Consider the following 22,230-nt stretch of genomic DNA (forward strand, 5'->3'; position numbering starts at 1 on the left):
AGGTCTAAAGGAATTTTAGAAAATAAAAATATATATACTGTAAATAGGCTATAGGTGGTCTTCAATAATCGTTTTAATAAATCGTTCCTTTTTTCGTTTTTCTCTGCGTCAACGTTTCCAAATCGCTTTGGAATTTATTGCAGTTAACGCAATAGATTCTGAGAGTATTTTACCTACCTCGCGCCTCCCGAAATACAGAAGATGAAGGATTTTAATTATCTATTACCACCTGAGTTGGTGGCAGGCAGAATCCCTTAACCCATGAAATTGATCTGATTACCTCGCCAATGGGTCATAAAAGAAAGGAGTTGAATTTGCTGAGGCTGCATTCCCCCTTTTTCCATCACGTCTGTGGTCGATATGGCTTGATTTGGAGAGGAGCTGTTACATGGAATGAATAGGATACGAAATTAAGGGCATCACAGTCGCGCTATCATGGGCAGAGCTCGAGCGGTTATTTACATGCAGAGAACAGAACGGGCTGGGAAATCGCGCGCGGTTCTATTGATTTATGCTGAATGCTTCCCCAACAGCTGTGTTTTGGAGATAGGGAGGCTGGCCACTCACATAATCACGAGATGGGTTACCTTTTAAGTAAGGATACAATCTGCCTCCAATCTCCAAATCAGGCCACGACAGAGATGGACAGCACACTGAGTGTGGCTTGAAATGTTGATATGTCGAAGTTCTTTGTTTGTGTGTTTATGAAGTTCTCACATGATGTTAGCTACCTGGCGGACTATCAGCGTTGGCGATTTATTTAGACGTGTTTGATCTGTATTCTAATTATCAATAACACTGTGTTATGCAAAACGGGTAAATAAATGCACCAACTGTCAATGGAATTTTTGGTAAAATACGCCCTAAGAGAACTACATTTTATGGTGTTTTAAAGCAGAGGGACCGACAACAGTAGCATCCAAATTGAGGCGGTGTGGGCCTGGCGATGCGGTGGTTAAGAGAGAGAAGGTGAATAGCGATCACACAGATAAGAATCCCTCTCATTTAATTGACAGAGTACCTTAATCTCTTTTTTCTTGTTATTGAAGCTAAAGCATTACCGAAAACATAGTCTGTACTCGAGGTAAACTGTTCCAAAATATTTTCTCATTTGAATCATTCTAAGAAATATACCAAATTTTTCAAGTTTCATTCACACCGAGAATAATTTCACGCCCTCGTTTTGGTTCTAAGAATCTGAACTGGTTCACATAGTTAATTGAGTACAACAAGAAGCGTTGTTCTTGAAAAGATCAGAGAATATTGTGCCATTAGTCATTTTATACATGTGGCCTATATTTATAGGCTATATTTCACATGCCCCAACTCGAGGTTTCAAATTAAGGCATGCATGATATCGTTTTGAATTATTTGAAAATGCCTGTCTTCGGTGTCATTTTTTCTCTATTTCAGCGCATATCAAAATCATTGTTATTATTATTAATAATAGTAATAAATAGTTGTTCGTTTATTTCATTTAAATGATCCTGTAACACACATGGAAGTCCGAATGTGTTTCTCACTCCCTCGCTGTTTTTATTTTCCTCCGTCTTCATCAAGATAATATTAATATATCCCAGTGGTGACTGGGGTGAAGTAGCTCCAGCGGGTAGAGAGAGTGCCGCGTGCTGCCCGCTGCCCGAGGCGGTGTCCTCTGGTTCACCCTGGATCCGCGCCTCGGGGCTGTTTGGACTGCTTTACCTGCTACATTAGAATGAAACTGTAAAACCTAAACCCATCAAAAGTCTCCTAAGCCAAATGCCGGCACTTTAATTAAATGGTATTTGTGGGCCTTCCCGGTTTTGCATTTGTCCAAAAACTGGGTTACTACAGCACAAGACCGTCAGGGAAGCTTTCTTTGGAATGTGCTTATCTCCCTGTTTTAATGATGATGCTTCAATGGTTGGACACACATAAAAAGTAATAGATACAATGTATAGTCATTATTTGAATAGCCTATGTGCTAATATCAATATGCATATTATTATTATTTGTAAATATATTTGTAGTTAGCCTATGGGAGGCAACATGTGGACACTGTAAACAAAGAGATGCTATCTAAAAAGTTCATCTCACTCTGACAATGAAATAATCTGGTGGTGTCTTAAATTCTCACCCTCGGTGAAATCTTCTGATTTTAATCAGTGTTCCCTGACATAATCACTCACAAATTATCTCCCCAATCTTCTGCTGTGCCCGCCACCAGGCAACATTTATGAATCAGACGCAGTGTAGTAGACTAGACATCTGCTTTTTATTTAGTTTGTTTTGGTTATTTTATCGCGCGCACGCGCACACACACAGGGCCCCCGTTCTGTTGTGACAGTGGTGGGGATTACAAATGACAATTTTTAAAGGGGACCAGTTTTTTATTCCACTCTCCTTCTCTATTGACACTGAAGCTTGGGGAATCACGTCTTGAGAGAGGTTCCACTCTGTAAGCTTCCGTAGACATCCAGACAAGAAACAAAAAAACATGATCAGGATTTTTACATTTACTGTCATGTGTTGCCTCGGAGCACCTATAACGCATAGCCTACTTGGTTGGATAATGGAGCGCGAAACTTTTAAAGAGGATAATTACACGAGGCCGTTGAGGCGGTATAGCAGTTTCCATCCATGTTCAGTCTCAGGTTCGCTTGAGTGAGACATGCTCTCTGGGCATCATGGAGAGGGATAAAAGCGTGCTTTGTCAAATCAGCAATATTTCTGTTTCTCACACACCCGTACACCCGACTGAGAATGGCCTTGGTAAAATGCACAACCTACAACAGACTAAAAGGCCATCTACGAATATCACATATGTAGCTACCCTATTCTGTAAAATAGGCCTACCTCATTGCATAAGATGGATGTGGCAGTTATTGTTGTGGCCATGCTCTGAATATCAAGTGCTCCCATGGAGACCCTGACAAAATGCATTTCATATATCCATTTCGTTCGTGTCAGTTTGCATTCGTGATAGTGCACTTTGGAAAATTATATAGTATCGATTTTTATGCGAATGCAAGGCTATTAATAAAATCTGCCTTTTCTCCCCTTGTAATGTTTGCATACAACTCACCACACAATTTCTTAACGATTTAATGCGTAATGAACGCCCAGCATACCTGGTTATAGAATTGTGCCATTAAATAATTATAATTTTACTCACTGGAAAAGGGCGCGCGCATTTCCTCTCCAGAACAGCCTGCGCGCTCTGCTCTGCTCGCTGAGAGGGTTCATTTCCTGGAGGTGACGTCACGTCCAGTGGCGTCGTAGAGGCTGCCTGTGTCAGTGCTTTGCGCAGCACCAAAAAGAACATCCCCCTATTCTACAATGACATGCTGCCAATCGGAGAGTATTGGGTAGCCAAACTGGGAATTAGATACAAAATACCTCCCCACGGGGCAGCCCTCCCCCTCCCACCTATTACTGTGCAATCAAGTGCAACAAGGCGAGAGTACACTGCAGCATTCATACCTGACATTGGCATATGGAATAATTAGATGATCTGGCCTATGGTGTCAGTATGAATATATTTAATTGGTCAATTCAAGATCATACACTATAGAACCAATGACTGCATCAAGTCACATTTAATGCAGTCTTTTTGAATTAATAATGGCATTTTAGGGAATTTGCTGCTTGTCTATCTGTGTGTTGGGGGAGAGACGAGAGGTCTAATACTCTGGGAGAATACTCTCTCTCTCTCTCTCTCTCTCTCTCTCTCTCTCTCTCTCTCTCTCTCTCTCTCAGTCTGTTAAATCCAGCTGAGGAGCCAGGCAGTAATGCAGTGGAGTGTTTTCAGACTGCAGTTCAGCCGCTCTGGCGTCCTCGCCCGCCCCTGCTCTGTGAAGCGAGGAAATCAGTCCAAATTGGGGAGTTTAGTCGTAGCCTGCCATTATAATAACGCGCCTGTCACCGCGAGAGGACGCACTGTCACAATTTTAAGAAAATGGGCGTCCAACAACCTGCCAGGCTGCCACTGGTCCCTCGTTATTGAGCAACAGGCTTCACGACACTTTCTATTTCTATAATTTTTCATGACAAGCCCGGAAATATTATTGTGGCCAGCAGGATTCATTGATTCAGATACTGCATTAAAAAGCAATCTACTTTAGAATAGAAAATAATAGAATGTAATTAAACTGATGTGTTGATTTTCATGAAGTCTCCATATTTTGTAATAAAAAATCACTTTATTACGGGTTTTAATTTAGTTATAATGAACAATACATTGTGTATAATGGGCATGAAAGCATTTGTGTACCGGTATTTGCTTAAAAAAAAAATCTAAACATGAAAATAAATGTATTTACTATTGGTGAGACTCTTGCAGGGTCTGTGAAAGAAAAATCCTTGCAGCAGTTCTTGGTCATCTTTCCTGGCCCACTATATTCAATTAGGGCGAGCAGGGCAGGCCCCGCCCCCACTGATGACACTGACAGACCCTCCTTAAGTTGCGTCGCGCCACAGCTGTCTGCAAGCATTGAGCTGCCTGGCGCCATCCTGAAAGAATGCCTTCACTGTAAAAAAAAAAAAAAAAAAAAAGAGAAAGAGCGAGAGAGAGAGAGACATACACACACTGGGACGGAGAGAGTTCAGAGAGAGCTATAGAGAGTGGGCGAGAGAGCTAGAGAGAGAGAGAGAGAGTGAGGGAAGCGAAGTAAGTGGAGAGGGTTGCCGCTGCGCACAAACAGAGATTTGATCTGTGAGTTCGGTGATAGTCCGCTTGCACTAAGCTACCTACTGCAAACAAGGCTGCGTCTAAACATATACCTCTGCAACTTGTTGAATCGGCTTAATAATAGAAACTTTGTCAGGGAAAAGTTTAGGAACTTTTGAGTGGGACTGGATACGACCTTGGACTTATTCATGACAACATTCAAGTGAAAATTTATTTTTTGAATGTATGTTTTGAACAATTTTGTTTTATTTATTATAAGGGCATATTCACCTTAATGTGAATCCCTGCCAAATAATCGCATTTGAATAGACTGAAAATAACATCTACATAGGGGGAACAACATATTTTTAAAATACATTTTTATTTTTTATTTCCAGGTGAACGAAGGTAAACGAAGAAAACTGTGGATTAAACAAAGCAGGAATTCGGACAGATTTTTTTCTTACTTGACTTGAATCGGTTCACTCCGGTGTATATGAACGTTTGCTAAAAAGCTATGGAAGTATCCGCCGACCAACCCCGATGGATGAGCCATCACCACCCATCGGTGCTAAACGAACAGCATCCAGGCTCCCACCACCCGGGCCTCGGCCACTCGTACATGGACCCCTCGCAGTATCCCCTCGCCGACGATGTGGATGTACTGTTTAATATCGACTCACAGGGCAACCACGTATCTCCATACTATGGGAACTCAGTCAGAGCCGTCCAGAGGTATCCACCTCCTCCACATAGTAAGTACTGCTTCATTATGCGTCGTTTTAGGCTACTATTGAATTGTTTATATTTGGCATGGTCATATTTAACTCAGATAGAGCTGACATAAGAACAATTCGTCTTCAGATGGTTGTCAATTTTAAAATGTCTGAACCGAATTATTTGTCTAATGGGTTTTAGTCTCAGCGGATCCGGATAATTAAAAAATGCGAGGGCCATATGAAACCATGCAGTCCTCTGTGTGGCTTACCTCTCTGGTGGTGTACCTTTGGTTTAATGTGTTTCCCGTTGTGAGTATAGGTATTTGTTTTAACAGAGACAACTCTGTTTCATTGTTCTAATTCCATGTTCAGTGCGATTTTAGCACAGTAAAATCAGATGTAAGAAGGGAAGGTTGTCCCTATCAGTCGAGCAATTTGAAATCAATGACATGTTTAAATCAAATATATTAACGCGAGTTACAAATTAACAGCATGTTACTATTGTCAAATATGACATGTATGTTTGTATCATGGTTAAATGCAACGTATGTTACCAAACGAATGAATGTGTAGACCTTCGGACAAAAAGAATTTGGAAGGCCCCATGAGATATATTTTGTCATTTCAGACTATCATACTTCACCACACAACCGTGTCCATTTTATGGCAGGTAAACTATGAGTTATCATTTATTTATAGATATTCCTGGAGAGAAAATAACTGCGGAAGAGCAATTTGTTTAATTTATTGACATGACTTCCTGAACGGAATAGTGAATCATGACCCGGTTTCTGTAGCGATGCTTCCTATGCTAAAACACCACTGTTCAAACCCTCTGCACTGACACTGGCGTGCAACTCAAACTTCTGCTCTGACACAGTCATTCAGGCCCTGGGTTTCGGCTAGACCAAAAAATGAGGTAGACTGGAGTCAAGAGGGACAATTTGGGTCAGAGCATGTGTTGTCAGTTGTGTAGGCCTGGTGTGCAGTTTTATCTTGTGTCCCCGAAGAGAAATCGTGGGTGATGTTTTAATAAAATGGCGTATGATTTTTTAAAAATGTTTTCCATAATCGATTTATAGGCTTTCTTAATTAAAATAATCAAAATTCTAAGTCATTGTAGTTGCAGTTTCTCCACTGGTAAAGCACATCTGAATTCACTCATATAAATATCAAACGAACAAGACAGTTTTGTTTCAATAGAAAGTGTGGCCAAACCTTTAATTTGTAACGAAGTGATATTATTAGTGTAATTTACATAGCAGGCCTAGACCTACATGGCGATGTCAAACTGAAACCAGCATAAATGTGAGATATTGTTGTTTAATGTCAACAAAATGATCATAAGGGAAAGTGATCAAATCGTGAGAGTAGGCTAATTGAATGTAGGCCTATTGTAATTTTCGTCACCGAGAAAAATACTGACAGGGGTGTATTATCCTATTTTCTATTACAGGTAGTCAGGTGTGTCGCCCCTCTCTACTGCACGGCTCTCTGCCGTGGCTGGACGGAAGCAAAGCGATGCAGCACCACAGCACTTCCCCGTGGAACCTGAGTCCTTTCCAGAAGAGCTCACTTCACCACGGTTCCCCGGCAGGTCTCTCTGTCTACCCCCCGGCGTCCTCCTCCTCCCTGTCCGGGGGCCACTCCAGCCCGCACCTCTTCACCTTTCCCCCCACTCCTCCGAAAGACGTGTCCCCGGACCCAGGCATCTCCACTCCGGGCTCAAGCAGCAACAGTCGCCAACAGGAGGAGAAAGAGTGCATAAAGTACCAGGTGTCCCTGGCCGAGAGCATGAAACTGGAGTCTCACAGCCGGAGCATGGCATCAATCGGAGCGCAATCCTCCGCACACCATCATCACCCCATCGCCACATACCCATCCTATGTCCCCGAATACGGCCCAGGCCTCTTCCCACCAAGTAGCCTGATAGGTGGGTCATCTTCTAGTTATGGTTCCAAAACAAGACCAAAAACAAGGTCATGTTCAGGTAGGCGTGCATTTTATTATATTACCATTTGATTTCACCTTAGAATTTATGACATTGATGACATCCAGGTGTAATCCCAATGTGCCCGTTTCAGAATCAGGACCTTTTTTCGTTCTCCAAACACAAAAAAACTGTAACTTTGAGTGACAGCCAAGGCCTTTCTCCAGCCCTTGCAGGCCCATAGAATGTCAAATGTGTCTCAAATGAACTCGTGCACAAGATTCGTTTGAGGGAAATACAATAGCAGTGGCAAGGAAAGCACGTGGCGGTAATAATAATACAATTAATAATAATAGCAATAATAATAACAATAACAATACATTCAAAATAATAATAAAAAAGTATTGCATGGATAATCCGGGTTTCTATCTCTACATCAATTTTACTGAGTAACAATTTTAATTGGGGACGTTATAACGTTTCTATATGTTATTAGGCTACACAAACATGTTTAATCGCATTCAATCAGCACCACGATTTGTTAAAACACATTGCTTGGAATAGAAAGCGAATTAAATAAATCAACGCGCATTTGCCCACATAAGATTGAACGATTTTCCACTTTCCAAAGCTAAGGAATTTAGTCCAGTGAATGATTAAACAGCTTTAGTGCCCTTAAATCAGATGAGTTCAGAATAGTTTTAAGCTGTGTATAGACCTAAACCATATCCGTTTTCAGTTGTTCTATGTTTCACAGAGGGAACGAGAGAGAGGCTAAATCTGTGACCGCGGTCTCCGTGCCGGCATGGCTGTCTCGCGCCCGTTTAGATAATCCCATTACTGTCAGACTGGTGCACGCGACAGTTGCATTGTTTACGCAGAGCCAGTAATAACTTTGATAGAGCCCGGATGCGGGGCTGCATTGAGAGGGGGTAATCACGAATGAGTACTCTCCGTGGCAGAGGGGCACGACTGGCGAAGCGGAATGTTATCCAAGCAAGTGGGGGTAATTAAAATAAAAGGTTATTCAGACACCGCTCGAAACCAGTTAACTGTAATGAGATTAATATCAGTGCCACATAGCATTAGGAGACATATAGAAAACAGTGGATTAGTCGATGCATATCATCAGGCATATTCAATGCTGAATAATATTCGCTTATTACAAACAAAAAAATAAATCATTTTAATTTGAGGATAAAGTATGTGTGTGCTGTAATGTGCGTAAAGATACATCCTCTAAAATGAATCTTAAATAGGTTATCTATTAACGAGGTCATATAATGGAATGTGTCTACATTGCAAACCTGCAGATGAAAATAAGTCATTGAGAAAGGTCGACTGTGTGGTCTTCTAAACATAAACCCCGGAACACGCCTTGCACAATACGAAACCCTGTAGTAGCCTATTTCTCACAGCCCTATTGTGGAGTGGATACATTTGTTTAGCTGTGTTACCCAGTCTCCTCTCTCTAAAACCACTATTGATTTACAACGTCCTCCGTGTCTGCTGAGGTCTCTGGAATGTCTATCACATCTAACAAGGCAGAACCAGAAGTGACGCGTATCAGTCTCTGAAGAAATGGAGCGGTTTTTGCAGTCATAAGGGGAAGTGCGGGTGAGTAGAGGCAGTAAAGGCACCCCACGGCGCAAGGCCTCCTCTCTATACGCGTCTATGCTTTCAAATAATCCTGCCGCGATGCTCGGTTGTTTCAGTTTCAGTGGTGACGCCACATAGGCCTGGGGATCAGGAGACCCCCTTAATGAAACTGTTAACGCGCCTCTCACCTGTCAGTGTCACTAGAGAAGTGCCATTCAAACCCAAATGCTGGTTTGGAAAGACAAGACAGTGGTCATTCCAATCAAATAAACATACCTAAATATGAATGAATTCGCCTAGTTTACAATGACATATTATTGTTATTATTATTACTTTACACCACTGTGAAATGAGAGGTTGTGTGTGTGGGAGAAAGAAGAGGGCACATTTTAATCACAAAAACATGATTGAACCAATAGATTATGCACACCCTTTTCTAAAGATAGGCTATCAGTTTGAATTAATATATTATGCATTTGATGAAATGATGTGTGACCTCATTGTGGCAGTAATCGACCATAACAGACCTGCTTTATTCAATGATAGTCAAATGTTGGTATGATGTCAGACATATTGTATGAGGTAACTTTGGAAACACTATGAATTGGGAAAGTCCTACTAACTCCAGGGTCAAATGTTGATATCAGTTGTAGCCTAACGGAGGCTGGGCCTTTTCCCACTTTCAATATTCAATGCATTGTTATAGGCCCACTGTATTATTATTATTATCATCATCAATAATAGTAGTAGTAGCAGTTGTATTATTATTATTATTATCATCATCAATAATAGTAGTAGTAGCAGTTGTATTATTATTAGTAGTAGTAGTAGTAGCAGTTATTATTATTATTATTAGTAGAAGTAGTAGTAGTAGCAGTTATTATTATTAGTAGTAGTAGCAGTGGTAGTAGTAGTAGCAGTTATTATTAGTAGCAGTTATTATTATTAGTAGTAGTAGCAGTGGTAGTAGTAGTAGCAGTTATTATTAGTAGCAGTTATTATTATTAGTAGTAGTAGCAGTTATTATTATTAGTAGTAGTAGCAGTTATTATTATTATTAGTAGTAGCAGTTATTATTATTAGTAGTAGTAGCAGTTATTATTATTATTAGTAGTAGCAGTTATTATTAGTAGCAGTTATTATTATTAGTAGTAGTAGCAGTTATTATTATTAGTAGTAGTAGTTATTATTAGTAGCAGTTATTATTATTATTAGTAGTAGTAGCAGTTATTATTATTATTAGTAGTAGTAGCAGTTATTATTATTATTAGTAGTAGCAGTTATTATTATTATTAGTAGTAGCAGTTATTATTATTATTAGTAGTAGCAGTTATTATTATTATTAGTAGTAGCAGTGGTAGTAGTAGTAGCAATTATTATTAGTAGCAGTGGTAGTAGTAGTAGTAGCAGTGTATTATTATTATTAGTAGAAGTAGTAGTAGTAGCAGTTATTATTATTATTAGTAGTAGCAGTGGTAGTAGTAGTAGTAGCAGTTATTATTATTATTAGTAGTAGCAGTGGTAGTAGTAGTAGCAATTATTATTATTATTAGTAGTAGTAGCATTAGTAGTAGTAGTAATGGTAGTAGTAGTAGTAGTATTAGTAGTAGTATGCCTAGTAGTATAATTTTTATTATTTTTTATTATTATTAATATGTAATATGAATGTTATGCTACTATTAGAAATAATTATTTTGTGTGATGACATTTTCTACGATGTTTATAACAACCTTTCTCCCTCTTGACCTGAGGGATCAAGTGTTCCAGATGTGAGATGCTATGTTTAGTTTATAAGGGGCGAACTGATCTCGGCGCTCTCTCCATGTTGTGTATCGTTTCTGCTTTCAGAAGGTAGAGAGTGCGTTAACTGTGGAGCTACATCGACCCCGCTCTGGAGGCGGGATGGCACTGGTCACTATTTGTGTAACGCCTGCGGACTCTATCACAAGATGAACGGGCAGAATCGGCCCCTCATCAAACCCAAGCGACGACTGGTATGTCCCTGCCACTTTGTATTGATGACACTTCCGTCTTTCTCTCTTTCTCTACCCAGGAAGAAGTGTTAGCTGCAGGAAATTGACTCGCCAAGTGCAGGTCTCGAATTCTTTTAGATATACAGTAATAGCAAACTGCAGATTTATTATTACTATTGTTATGCATTTTTTAAATGATTTGCTTCATCAATTATTATTTTTCCGCTTCAATTGCCCTACTGTTTGATATTTCTTAGAGGAAAAAAAATAGGAGAAAATATATTCCTCTTATTATGCATTGAGGCAAATCGAAAAATATTCCATCCAAATCCTCACTGACCGCATAGGAATAATATCTGCAGTTGACATACTGTAAATGGCATACTTAGAATTGGACGTTTATATGGTTTAGATGAGAGATGTAGGCTACCATGCACCTTGCAGTATTTGGAGAGGAACACCCTAAACTTTTTAAGACCAGAAAGCTGAGTACTATAGAGCAGTTCCCCTACCTCCCTGCATGGTTAGATAAAGGGGAAAACTTTCTTGGCAGGGGACGCCTCGCGTGGACTGCTCTTTTAGCAGCCAGCCAGCTTCTGCTCTAGCCTATATCACCCCGTCTCTCTCTAATGTGAAAATCCGACTTCCCAGGAAAAAGCTGCCGGATATCTGAGCAGCGCAGATAAGTAGCTTTTAACAACATAGCCCGCTTCCCCAGTCTAAACATGAAGGGGACCGGGGACCGAATCAGCGCAAGGAGCGGCCCAGGGCACGCAGGAGTCACGACTCAAGATTGTTCTTCTCAGAACTCAGGGAATCTCTGCAGAATGTTCAAATACTGAGGGAAAATAGTAAGAAAAGGAAAAGAGAAAAGAGAGAGGGAAGTCTGAAGAAGAAGTCTGGCAGGAGATGGATACAGTGAGCTCCATTTTCCAGTACACAATAACTTTATTTTCGCGTTAATGGAACTCGAGATTGGTGTGCAAAGCAATTACATTATTTAAGTCACGCATGAACATGGGTTATTAGGCCACCAGATGTAGATAATTGGAAACCCCCGAAAGATAGTGTAGTGCCTTTTGTTAAGCCCATTCGGTGTTAACGGGTACTGTGTCCTATTCGGTCATCTCGTCTATCGATTGGTTTTATAGATTATAACATCAATGTCAGGCCGGTCAGCTAACTGGCGTCTGAGGCAGGCATTTCAACCCATGGGAATGTATAGTCCTCTCCCCATGCAAGTCGAAACGTATCTTGAATGTAAAATCAGCGCATTAGCTCTTACCAGTTTAAAAAAAACTATTTTCTGTAATTGGCTAATATGCCTATATGGTATGTCAATGTGGACGGTATGGCGATATTCAAGCTTATATGGCAATATTCAAGCTTATATGGCGATATTCAAGCTTACCATCTTCATCCACAAGCATATCATTTTGTCCATTTAATTCATTAGCCATGTTATATTGTGAAACCCCCTTGACAGCTCAACATGATTAGATATGTAAAAACATCAGAATAATTATTGTTTGAGCTTGCTATGCACATATTGATGATTTAACATATTATTTCCCACCCATGGGAGGCTAGAGATTTGTTTAAAAAAAATACATCATTCTGTCCGCCATCATGCTCTCACCGTAAAACTAATTGTAGTTTATTTGTATAACCTGTTGAGTTCCATATTTAAACATAAGGAGCAGACACTATCTTGCTGTTACTTAAGCACTTAGTCGCTTAACGGGAAAATGTAATCAGATTTAATAGGTCCCATTTCATGCCACTGCTTTTATGTCGTCTGTAAATATTTACTCTTGAGAGGGCATGTGCGCATGATGCTATTTTTAGCCTCGAGTCAAAGCAGCGCTGTTTTGGGATTTTGTCCTTCTTTTTAAACTATTTGCAGAAAGTTGGATAGACAGAGCTTTGCAGAAAGCTATATGTTAGTAATGTATTATAAATGCAACATTTGGTTTGGTAGCCTAGGAAAAGGCCTTATGACTGATATGCATGTTTTTTTGTATCTCCTTTTCGCCAGTCTGCAGCAAGACGCGCAGGAACATCATGTGCAAACTGTCAAACGAGCACGACAACACTGTGGCGAAGAAACGCCAACGGGGACCCCGTGTGTAACGCTTGCGGTCTATACTACAAACTGCACAATGTAAGCAAAACAACAGCCTTTACATTATAGTAAGATATCTACTAATTTATCTAAGCATGTGTCGTCTTTCATATCCTTTCTTTTCTTCCTCACTTTTGTTTATTTCTTTTCATTTATTCTCTCCTCCCTTCTTTTTTCCCCTGTACATTCAAAGCTTATTTGCGACTTTTTTTCAACAATTCTTGAAATATTTATCGCAGTCTTCCCTATTGAGAAATGTTGGGGCACAAGCGATAATAAATATAATTCATGTGATTTATTCGCAGCAAGTCACATGTACAATCAAAATATACGAGAGAGAGCCGAATTAAGCCCCGTGCGTACAGCTTGGTTTTTGAATATTAAATAAGAGCTTAATTAAAATTCGATTAATTTTCAGACCTATCTTATTTCAGGCCTTTTGGTTACATCCACGCCAGGGACTTGAAGTCCCCCTCTGACCACCAATCCGCCTGATTCGTTTTGGGGCGTGCTGGTTACTGTCTCACCACATCATTTCACTTCCTCAATCTGAGGACCCCCAGGACCAGTTTTTTCTCTCTCTCCTTTGCTCTCGTTCTCTCTCTCTCTCTCATACACACTGTACCAAGAACGAGAGCTGCTGCGTAATTTAACTAGCGAAACATATTATTATTATGATTATATTTTACTTACAGCCTATTCAACCTTCATCTGAGAGAGCTCCCCCCAGAGTTGGTCTGATAAGGTATCCCCCATCCTCGCGCAAAGGGGGACGTCTATAGCCTATCTCACTACACTTCCTCCCTTGTCACGCAAGTGCCCTTTGCTCCCTGTTAAATATTTTCCCTATGTTGGTTTTGGCAGATTCTTTAAGACGGAAGAAAACCTGAGAAAAAATAGTTATCAGGGAGAATAATAATATTTCCCAGTTACATATTATATATTTTGAACTGACCCGACCTCAGCTTAATTGCAAAATTAGTTTGTTTTTGGTAAATTCAGAATTCTGTTGGGGCCTGCTCAATTTGAAACAAATTCCACATTTTACATGGAACATTATATGAAGCCTCTCTCCCCTCGTGCACAATGACTCCTAACCTGCACAGTGGCCACAGTGGCTGCAGGTGACAGCAACCTAACGCTAACCTCAGAGACCTTGATAGCCTTCCCAGTTTGATAAGGCTGTCGGCTACAGTAAACCTGTATGGACATATTTATTGGATGCTTGTGAAAAAACAAGTTGCCACAAAGATGTGACAGACAGTGTTGACACCCAAATCAGTTTTTCCCCTCCTTGACAATGTGAAACAATGTTCCTCAACGTTCACTGATGTGTGAGTCAGGGTGTTTGCAGTGCGGTCAACCCAAGACCATTGCATAAGGTTTGTGTTTGTTTTCAGGTTACTATAGGTGTGGGGAGAGGATATGAGTGGTGGTCACTGAGTAAAGCTCTGTTGTGTTTTATTTGTGAGATGCATGGCATACATAGGCGTATCAAAGAGCACAGCCTGCCTGGTCAGCTTTAGTTGGGCGAACTGCATTTCAACGTCTAGATAGCAGCCAGAAACACAGACAAGCCCTTTGCTTTTACCCGACATCGTGCAGAGACAGTGAAACCACATCACTCAGGGGTCGTAGCTCTTTGCCCTTTGCTAATCAGCTGGGCCACTCTGTGCTAAAATAGAGTCAGTGAAAAATGCCAGTAACGTCTCAGAGAAAGTGGCAGAAGTGAGGCGGTGAAATCCCTGTTCCCATTTCTCAGGGAAGCGGTCCTACCGATCAGGGAGGCAGCCGGCCTCATCCACCTCTCCTTCATAATCCTGCCCTGAGCTGGAATTCCATCATCCAGCTCTCATTCCCAGCTAAAACCTGTGCAGGAATATGGCAGCTCGGGCCATTTTGGCCAGCAGATGCCCATGCAGATGGAGGGTTGAGGGTAGAGAGACGAACTTGGCCGGCGCTGGTAGTCGTCATGGCCATGTCGGCTGGTTAGGACGGTGGTTGCCAGGCTCTCTTTCTCGCTCTGTCTCACTTTCCCACTCTCTCTAATTCCATCTTTCCAACTCTCTCTCTGTCTTTGCCTCTGTCTCCCTCTCCCTGGCATGGCAGTAGCCTAAGATCCAGCCCAGCTTAAGGGAATCAGCGTTTAAATCCAGCCAAACGTGGACTCACCCTGACACACGCAAACACACACACACCCTACCCCCCCCCCCCCCCGCTAACAATGGGACAGACAGATTTATTCTATAATGGGACTCCATTACATATCTCAGTGTCCCCCAAACCCTGAGCTCGAAACCTATTTGTGTCGCCCCTCTCCAATTTTCTATGTTTTGTTTTGTTTTTTGCTTGTTGGTCCAAATGCATTGACACAATTCGAATGCGCTTTACAGGATACGACTGATAAACAGCTCAAGGCTTGGATTTTATTTACTTTCTTTGTTTGTCAGCATTTTTTCGCTTCATCAAAGTCCATCAGAAAGCATGAACACTGCTCTTTGATATTTCGGCTCAGTTCTACTCTGACTCATATTGCTATTTCTGCTCCTTCAACTTAAGTAACTCCTTGAAGTCACTTACCTATGAAATATGAATATTGAATAATGTGCTTGTTTTAACCCTGGTGCATTAACCCCATGTCCCCCAGATCAACCGACCTCTCACCATGAAGAAGGAGGGCATTCAGACCAGGAACAGGAAGATGTCCAGCAAGTCGAAGAAGAGCAAAAAGTCCCACGACAGCATGGACGACTTCTCCAAGAGCCTGATGGAGAAGAGCAGCTCGTTCAGCCCCGCCGCTCTGTCCCGCCACATGTCCTCCTTCCCCCCCTTCTCACACTCCGGCCACATGCTGTCCACCCCCACGCCCATGCACCCCTCCTCCTTCGCCCCTCACCCCCACTCCAGTATGGTCTCTGCCATGGGCTAGAAGAGCCCAACAGTACCACCCACCTCCCAGAACCCCTCAACCAACCCTCACCCATCCTCTTACTCCCAGTTCTTTTTCGCTTACCTGAATCCCAAGCTGAAAGACAACCAAACTGCTCTCTGCTGCCCATAACCAACCGTTCTGCTCCATCACCAAGCCGCCTATGATCTGACCTCATTGTGAGGGAGACAGGCTTTATGGGTCCTTGCTTTTGTTCAGTTGTCTCTTTTTTAATCTTTATCAAGTGTATCTACTGCGATCCTCAAAGCCTGGCAGACTGACTCACTGACTGTGGTTTTCCGACTCCTCGGAAGACCACATTGTTGTTCTCCGACCCAACCTGGGAGAAAAGATCCTGAAGCTTCACCCACTCCCTGACTGTCCTCCCAGCTGATAACCCCCAATCTGGAAACCCATTTGTGTTCAAACATTTTTCATGGGAAAAGCAAAGATTATTAACAATCATTACAAAAGCTACACCTTTTATGATGCCCCCCTCCCCTTCCCACCCTACTTCACACACCTGTATGACAGGACCCCCCCACCCCTGAGCCGTGAGAAGAAGAGAGGAGATTAACTTTGAATATATTTGTACAAATTGTATGAAATACAGTACATTTAACGAAGACTTTTTAATTAAGTAAAATGCCCCTGGGCAGCTAACGACAGAAGGGTACGAGTCAAGGCAAGAAGAGACACTGCCACTGGAGAGTAGAGGAAGAGAGGACGCCTCTGCTTCCTGGAGAGAGGGAGGAGAGGACGCCTCTGCTTCCTGGAGAGAGGGGAGGAGAGGGAGGAGAGGAAAGGACAGAGAAAAGGACAGGCCTTCACTTTCGCCTGCTGGAGAACATGTTTGATGCATTAAGCTTCTAGAGAGTCTATTGTTCTGACTGCAGGCGTCTCTTTTTTGGATGTGCTATAGGTCTCGGGCTGTTGGTTTGTGTTCACATGCTAGCACATACACACACATATTCACACATCATACTTTCACATACACACACAAACACACACTGCCACATTGGATCACCTGAAAGACTTTCTTCCGGCCCACAGATTATATGCATTGTGAAAAAAGTTCCTGTATTTGTTATTTGTATGTATAATTCAGAGTACCAAAAATACGAAAGAAACAAAGATGTAGAATTATTTCTTTATGTTATGCAGACTGAATGGTTGTAAAAATTTAATAATAATCACTAGTGTAAAAAATGACTGCTTTTTTGTTTCGTAATTATTATTATTTTCTTTGAAAAGAATAAACTAGTTTAATCTCTGTTGACATGTTAGCCTGTGGTTGCGATACTTATTTCGTTCTCTGGTACGGTGTCGTCGTGTGATTTTTGACACATCGTCACCCCACCCAGACCTGTCTGGCCATTTTTACCCAGCATTCACAGCAGAAACTGACAACTCTCGTGGTGAAGGACAAAACAGGAAGTGCAGAAATAAACAGTGGCACTGTGGCTGTAGGAGGGCTCACATGCCGTTTTATGGCTAGACAGGCAGGCTAATTCTCACAATCACAACTGACCTGCACTTTAAATCTGGTCATAATGGAACTGAAAGCTTGGCAGAAATTCTCCTGTAGGTATCTGCTCGTTATCAGGAATTAGTAATGTTTCTGGAGAGAGCATGTGAAGTTAGAATGTGCCTTCAGAATTCCACAGTTCTACAGTATGGAGGTGATTAGTGAGGGTGATTAGTTGACTCAGACAATTTCGGGAATTCATTTAAATCAATCTGAGGAATTCAGACCCTCGTGTAAAATAATCATTCTCAAAGTCTTACATGACACATTTTGTCGCTTCTTAGCGCCCATGTGCCTTTATGGAAGTCTGCTACATCGTGTCAATATTGTACCAATCTTAAAAAGCTGGTGAATACCAGACACAGCCATGATACAGCAATAGAAAACACATCAATCACACAGAGTAAAACAATATATTTGGTTGCAACAACTATTTCAGTACATTTTATCACCAACACACCAAACCCATGTGTAGCCTACACAGCAACAGCAGAAAGATTTGATCTTGTCACAAGCAATTCCGCTAGTCCACCGCATACCTGTAGGTGCTGAAGAGCAATAAATCATTTCCTCACTTTCTTTTGAAAAACTATGACTGTTTTGAGTTTTGAATTGGAATATTGAAGAGGAACTCAGTGTCGGTTTCGAACGCAGAATCGACCACATTGTGGCTGAAGTTCCTCAACATCCCTCTCCTTCCCCATCACGTGTAAAGTATATTCATGTGCGCATATTGATATACATAGAGCTATACAAACAGTGCCTTGGGGGGGGGGGGACTAAATTGATTGAGAAACAAGGAATTGAGAGTGCAGGAACCATGGTATGAAGTAGCCATCATCCCAACAGTGTTATTAGTGGATGCTAATGTTACTGTATCGACTTCAGTCACACTGTACTCTGCCAGAGGGAACGAGAGCTATGTGATTGAGAAAAAAGGATGTCAAAGTACTGGCTTAGGTACATGAAATAACCAGAGCAAAAACATTATTCTTAAATAGGGCCAATGGCCTACAAAACTGTTCTTTTCTTTATTTAAAAAGTAGGAAAATCATATGATTTTTATCAAAGAATGCATTGGGTTCGATTTGAAGTTCAACGTGATTCAAGCAGCACACCATCTGTTCTGTGTTTGGGCTCTTAAGACACGCTTGAGCATCTTTCTAGCCAAGCTTGCTAGCATAATACTCACTCAACTGGATTCCACTTCCCGCTATTTACCACTGAGTACACTAGTCCTCGGTCACTGTCAAAATGTTCAGATAGCTTTGACAGCATAGTATTAGTATACATACAGTAATGATATAATGTCACACAAATGCATTTCTTTCGGACTTGGAAGTGAAACAAAATAGCATCAATGGGATTAACACTTGTTACGTCATCTAGAGGTAGATCCTTTGAAACGGTATCCTGGATCAACTCATTTGTCTAAACAGACATATTATGCAAACAGGTATACGCAGTGGCAATTCACAGAATATAAGCACACGTTCCAGTCTCTAATCCAACTCCACCCCCTGTACTGACCTTTTCTTTGACTCCACTTCAGTGAGGCCAAACAGAAGTCTACCAGCCATTGGCCACAATTTGTTTCTGAGCCACTGTGTCCAATCAGGAGATTTGCTCCTGTGTTTTAACAGCGAAATTGAAGGAGGGAATATAGGATGAGGATGGGAATTCTGTGTGTGTGTGTGTGTGTGTATCTGTGTATTAAGGGGATTGAAGTGAACTCTTGGCCTCTTGGCCTGTGGCGGGACCCCAATCCCCCTTGACAACCTTTCACCTTGGCGCCGTGCTATGAGTGTCTGCCAAGGGTGACTGAAAGTCCACTGACAGACACAGGGTAGATAATATAAACAGATTTACTCTCACCCCTCTCCCCTCTCCTTCCTATTCTCTACTCTCACCTGATGGTTCTTCTGTCTTATAGGCCTCTCCTTTTCCTCCCTCATTTATTTTCCTCCTCTAGCACTCGTTTATTACTCCTTTTATCTCTCTTCGTCTTTCCTACGCATCTCTCTCTCTCTCTCTCTCTCTAGATATTTCTCTCTCTCTCTAGCTCCTTCTCTCTAGCTCTTTCTCTCTCTTTCTCTCTCTCTAGCTCTCTCTCTCCTTAGATCTTTCTTTCTCTCTCTCTCTTTCTCTCTCTCTAGCCCTTTCTCTCTAGTTCTTTCTCTCTCTCTCTTTCTCTCTCTCTCTAGCTCTTTCTCTCTCTAGCTCTCTAAGCTCTTTCTCTCTCTAGCTCTTTCTCTCTCTTTCTCTCTCTAGCCCTTTCTCTTTCTCTCTAGCTCTTTCTCTCTCTTTCTCTGTCTCTAGCTCTTTCTCTCTCTCTCTACCTCTTTCTCTCTCTTTCTCTATCTCTCTCTTTCTCTCTCTAGCTTTTTCTCTCTCTCTAGCTCTCTCTCTCTCTCTCTGTGCAGTTAGGGATGAGTTTCAGGTAGAGTGGGGATGGAGGCAGATGTGTCGTGGAAGGTGTTGATGTTCAGTAATGAGCTACTCTTAGGGATGTATCTGACCTATTTTGTGCCCCTTGCCATGCTCCAGTGCTCTCCATCCAGGTGTGACCAAGTATGGGGTACACAGAGGGTGAACCGGGGTCCACTGGAGGTCAGACGGAGCTCTGGGGAGGTGTGTGTGTGTACTGAGTGAATGACTGAGTGAGTTAGTGTTTGTGTGTGTGTGTGTGTTTGTGTGTGTGGGTATTGAGTGACATTATATTCACACTAATTGGTGTCAGTGGTTCTAAACCTGTTTTTGTACTGTGGATATTGTGGTATAACTTGTTTTCAGTATAGGGGTTTTCTTTAGCAGTTTCAACTCATACAGTTGGCATGTTTTTGTTATAGCCTACCAGCTTGGTAAATGGTATGTGGTCTTGCCATTGGTGTTTCAACTGTCATTTTTCCATCAAGGCAAACCTTTAGCATCATTCTTAATTTTGACTCCATAATCACAGGAGGTTGGTGGCACCTTAATTGGGGAGGACGAGCTCGTGGTAATGGTTGGAGCAGAACAAGTGAAACGATAACAAATACATCAGACACATGGTTTCCAGGTGTTTGATGCCATTCCATTTGCATTATGGGGATACAAATTGTCTGACTAGTGCCGACATGTCGACTGCATGAACTTTACAACAACCACGTGATCAAAGGTCATGAAGTTTCTACTGCAGTCTACTTTTCTACAGTTGCTCCTCACCGGCTGCAACTTGAAGCCATTGCCTGCGTTGTAGACTATACGCAGATATGCACAAATTAACATAATGTTTCAGGGTCTCTCTCCCCAATTTATAGTACAATGTACACACATATATTTACAGTGTGTGAGTGTGTGATGTGGGGGTTGGAGACACCTTTATTTCGATATTACAAAGAACAAACTTTTGTTAACAACGCAACAGTGCCATGTTGCACTGAGCCTTGCTGTTTGAAAGCCACATCAATGTGCAACTTTCAGCTGTAGCAGATGCACCTCCCCCGACATCACTCCTCGACCTTCGTCAGCAGTCGGTTGTTTCAGCCTCACCACTCAAACAAGCCCACTGTTCGAATGAGCTGGCAATTAACATTTCAAAAGTGAATGACTGCAAAACGCACAATGATTAACAGGCATCGTACATTTAGTACAATAAAGTTATACGATCAAATGTTTTGTCTCTCCGAGATCCTAATGAATGAAATGACGGTATAACCAAACAAACACTGAAGCGATATAAATGAACCTGCCATTATCTCCAACCACAATAGCACAAGTATCACGCCAAAGTACACTAGAAATAGTAGCGTTACATTACACGTGAGTCACTAGACGAAGGAGTCGTCCGTAGGTCTGTTGAGATCCCAGACGTGCTAATTAGCTATCTAGCATGCTCTGAACACCTGTGTGTAAGTGTAACTCAGGAAGTGTAGTGTCGTCGGATGGAGGCACCCATTGCTGTATGGATCTGTGCAAAACCGCTACAGTCTGTGTATCTTTTTTTATTTGAAGGATTTCGAAAGTCATATCGCAAGCGAAGATTATGGACGTTTCGAAACCTTAAAACATAGTGTAGGGATTGAAGTTCACATGAGGCAGTCGTGGGCGAAGCCAATGGCTCAGAACTGTAGGGAGAAGGCAGAATGTCGCCTAGAGTTTTCAAGAGCTAGTTATTTGCTACAGTGCAAGCAAAGGTCTGTTAAATTAGAGTTCAACAGCGTAGATGTTGTATAGTTGTGTAATTATCTACTACCAGATGAAAGTAAACAAATAGTTTTCCTATACATCAATCTAGTTTAGGCCATGCCAATGAACATAGATGTAGGCCTAAAGGCTAGCTATAGGCCTATGAAAGCCATAACATAACACATTTTTTTGTTGATGCCAGCAGTAGATAGTAGATATGCAGATATTGGAATTGTGTTACTGCTATGTAGACCTATTCTGTTCTGTAATATCAAGTGCCACTGCCAAACCTGAGATTCCCATGGGAACAAAGTTATTCAATAGGCTACATTGAGCCACGTATTGTTTAGATGGTTCCTCACATCATGCCATTGTGTTGCCCACATCACCAAGGCATGACCTCAGGGAAAACCTGAAGGCTTTTTGTTTAAAAATGTTTCTTCACCCCATCACACTGGCATCAGTTCAACCATGTCCCCTCCCGATCACTCCAACGGAATGTGATTTATGAATAGTGACGAAAACATGCGTGAGGATACTTGTTTGTAACAAACTGATAATGCCGGTGGTAGTGAGTTCACATGTCTTTTATAAAGATTGTTCTAGCTAGCC

The 22,230-nt window shown here is 41.6% G+C and overlaps 1 protein-coding gene across 5 annotated transcripts; it reads left to right on the plus strand.

Moving 5' to 3' along the window:
- Positions 1 to 4,498: 4,498 nt before the first annotated feature.
- LOC115118510 (transcription factor GATA-3-like) lies at positions 4,499 to 17,209 on the plus strand. 5 transcript variants are annotated; one of them, XM_029647121.2, is made up of 6 exons: positions 4,499 to 5,403; positions 5,996 to 6,037; positions 6,824 to 7,357; positions 10,950 to 10,990; positions 12,908 to 13,033; positions 15,642 to 17,209. In XM_029647121.2, the coding sequence occupies exons 1-6, from the start codon at positions 5,166 to 5,168 to the stop codon at positions 15,921 to 15,923; spliced, it is 1,263 nt and encodes a 420-aa protein (XP_029502981.1). In that variant the 5' UTR covers positions 4,499 to 5,165; the 3' UTR covers positions 15,924 to 17,209. The 5 variants fall into 5 exon arrangements, with proteins under 5 accessions (XP_029502981.1, XP_029502982.1, XP_029502980.1 ...); XM_029647122.2 differs by having other exon boundaries at positions 6,824 to 7,300; XM_029647120.2 differs by lacking the exon at positions 10,950 to 10,990 and adding an exon at positions 10,745 to 10,890 and having other exon boundaries at positions 4,500 to 5,403; positions 6,824 to 7,300.
- Positions 17,210 to 22,230: the final 5,021 nt, after the last annotated feature.

Source organism: Oncorhynchus nerka, linkage group LG23, assembly GCF_034236695.1.
Source record: "Oncorhynchus nerka isolate Pitt River linkage group LG23, Oner_Uvic_2.0, whole genome shotgun sequence".
In the NCBI taxonomy this organism is placed as follows: domain Eukaryota; kingdom Metazoa; phylum Chordata; class Actinopteri; order Salmoniformes; family Salmonidae; genus Oncorhynchus; species Oncorhynchus nerka.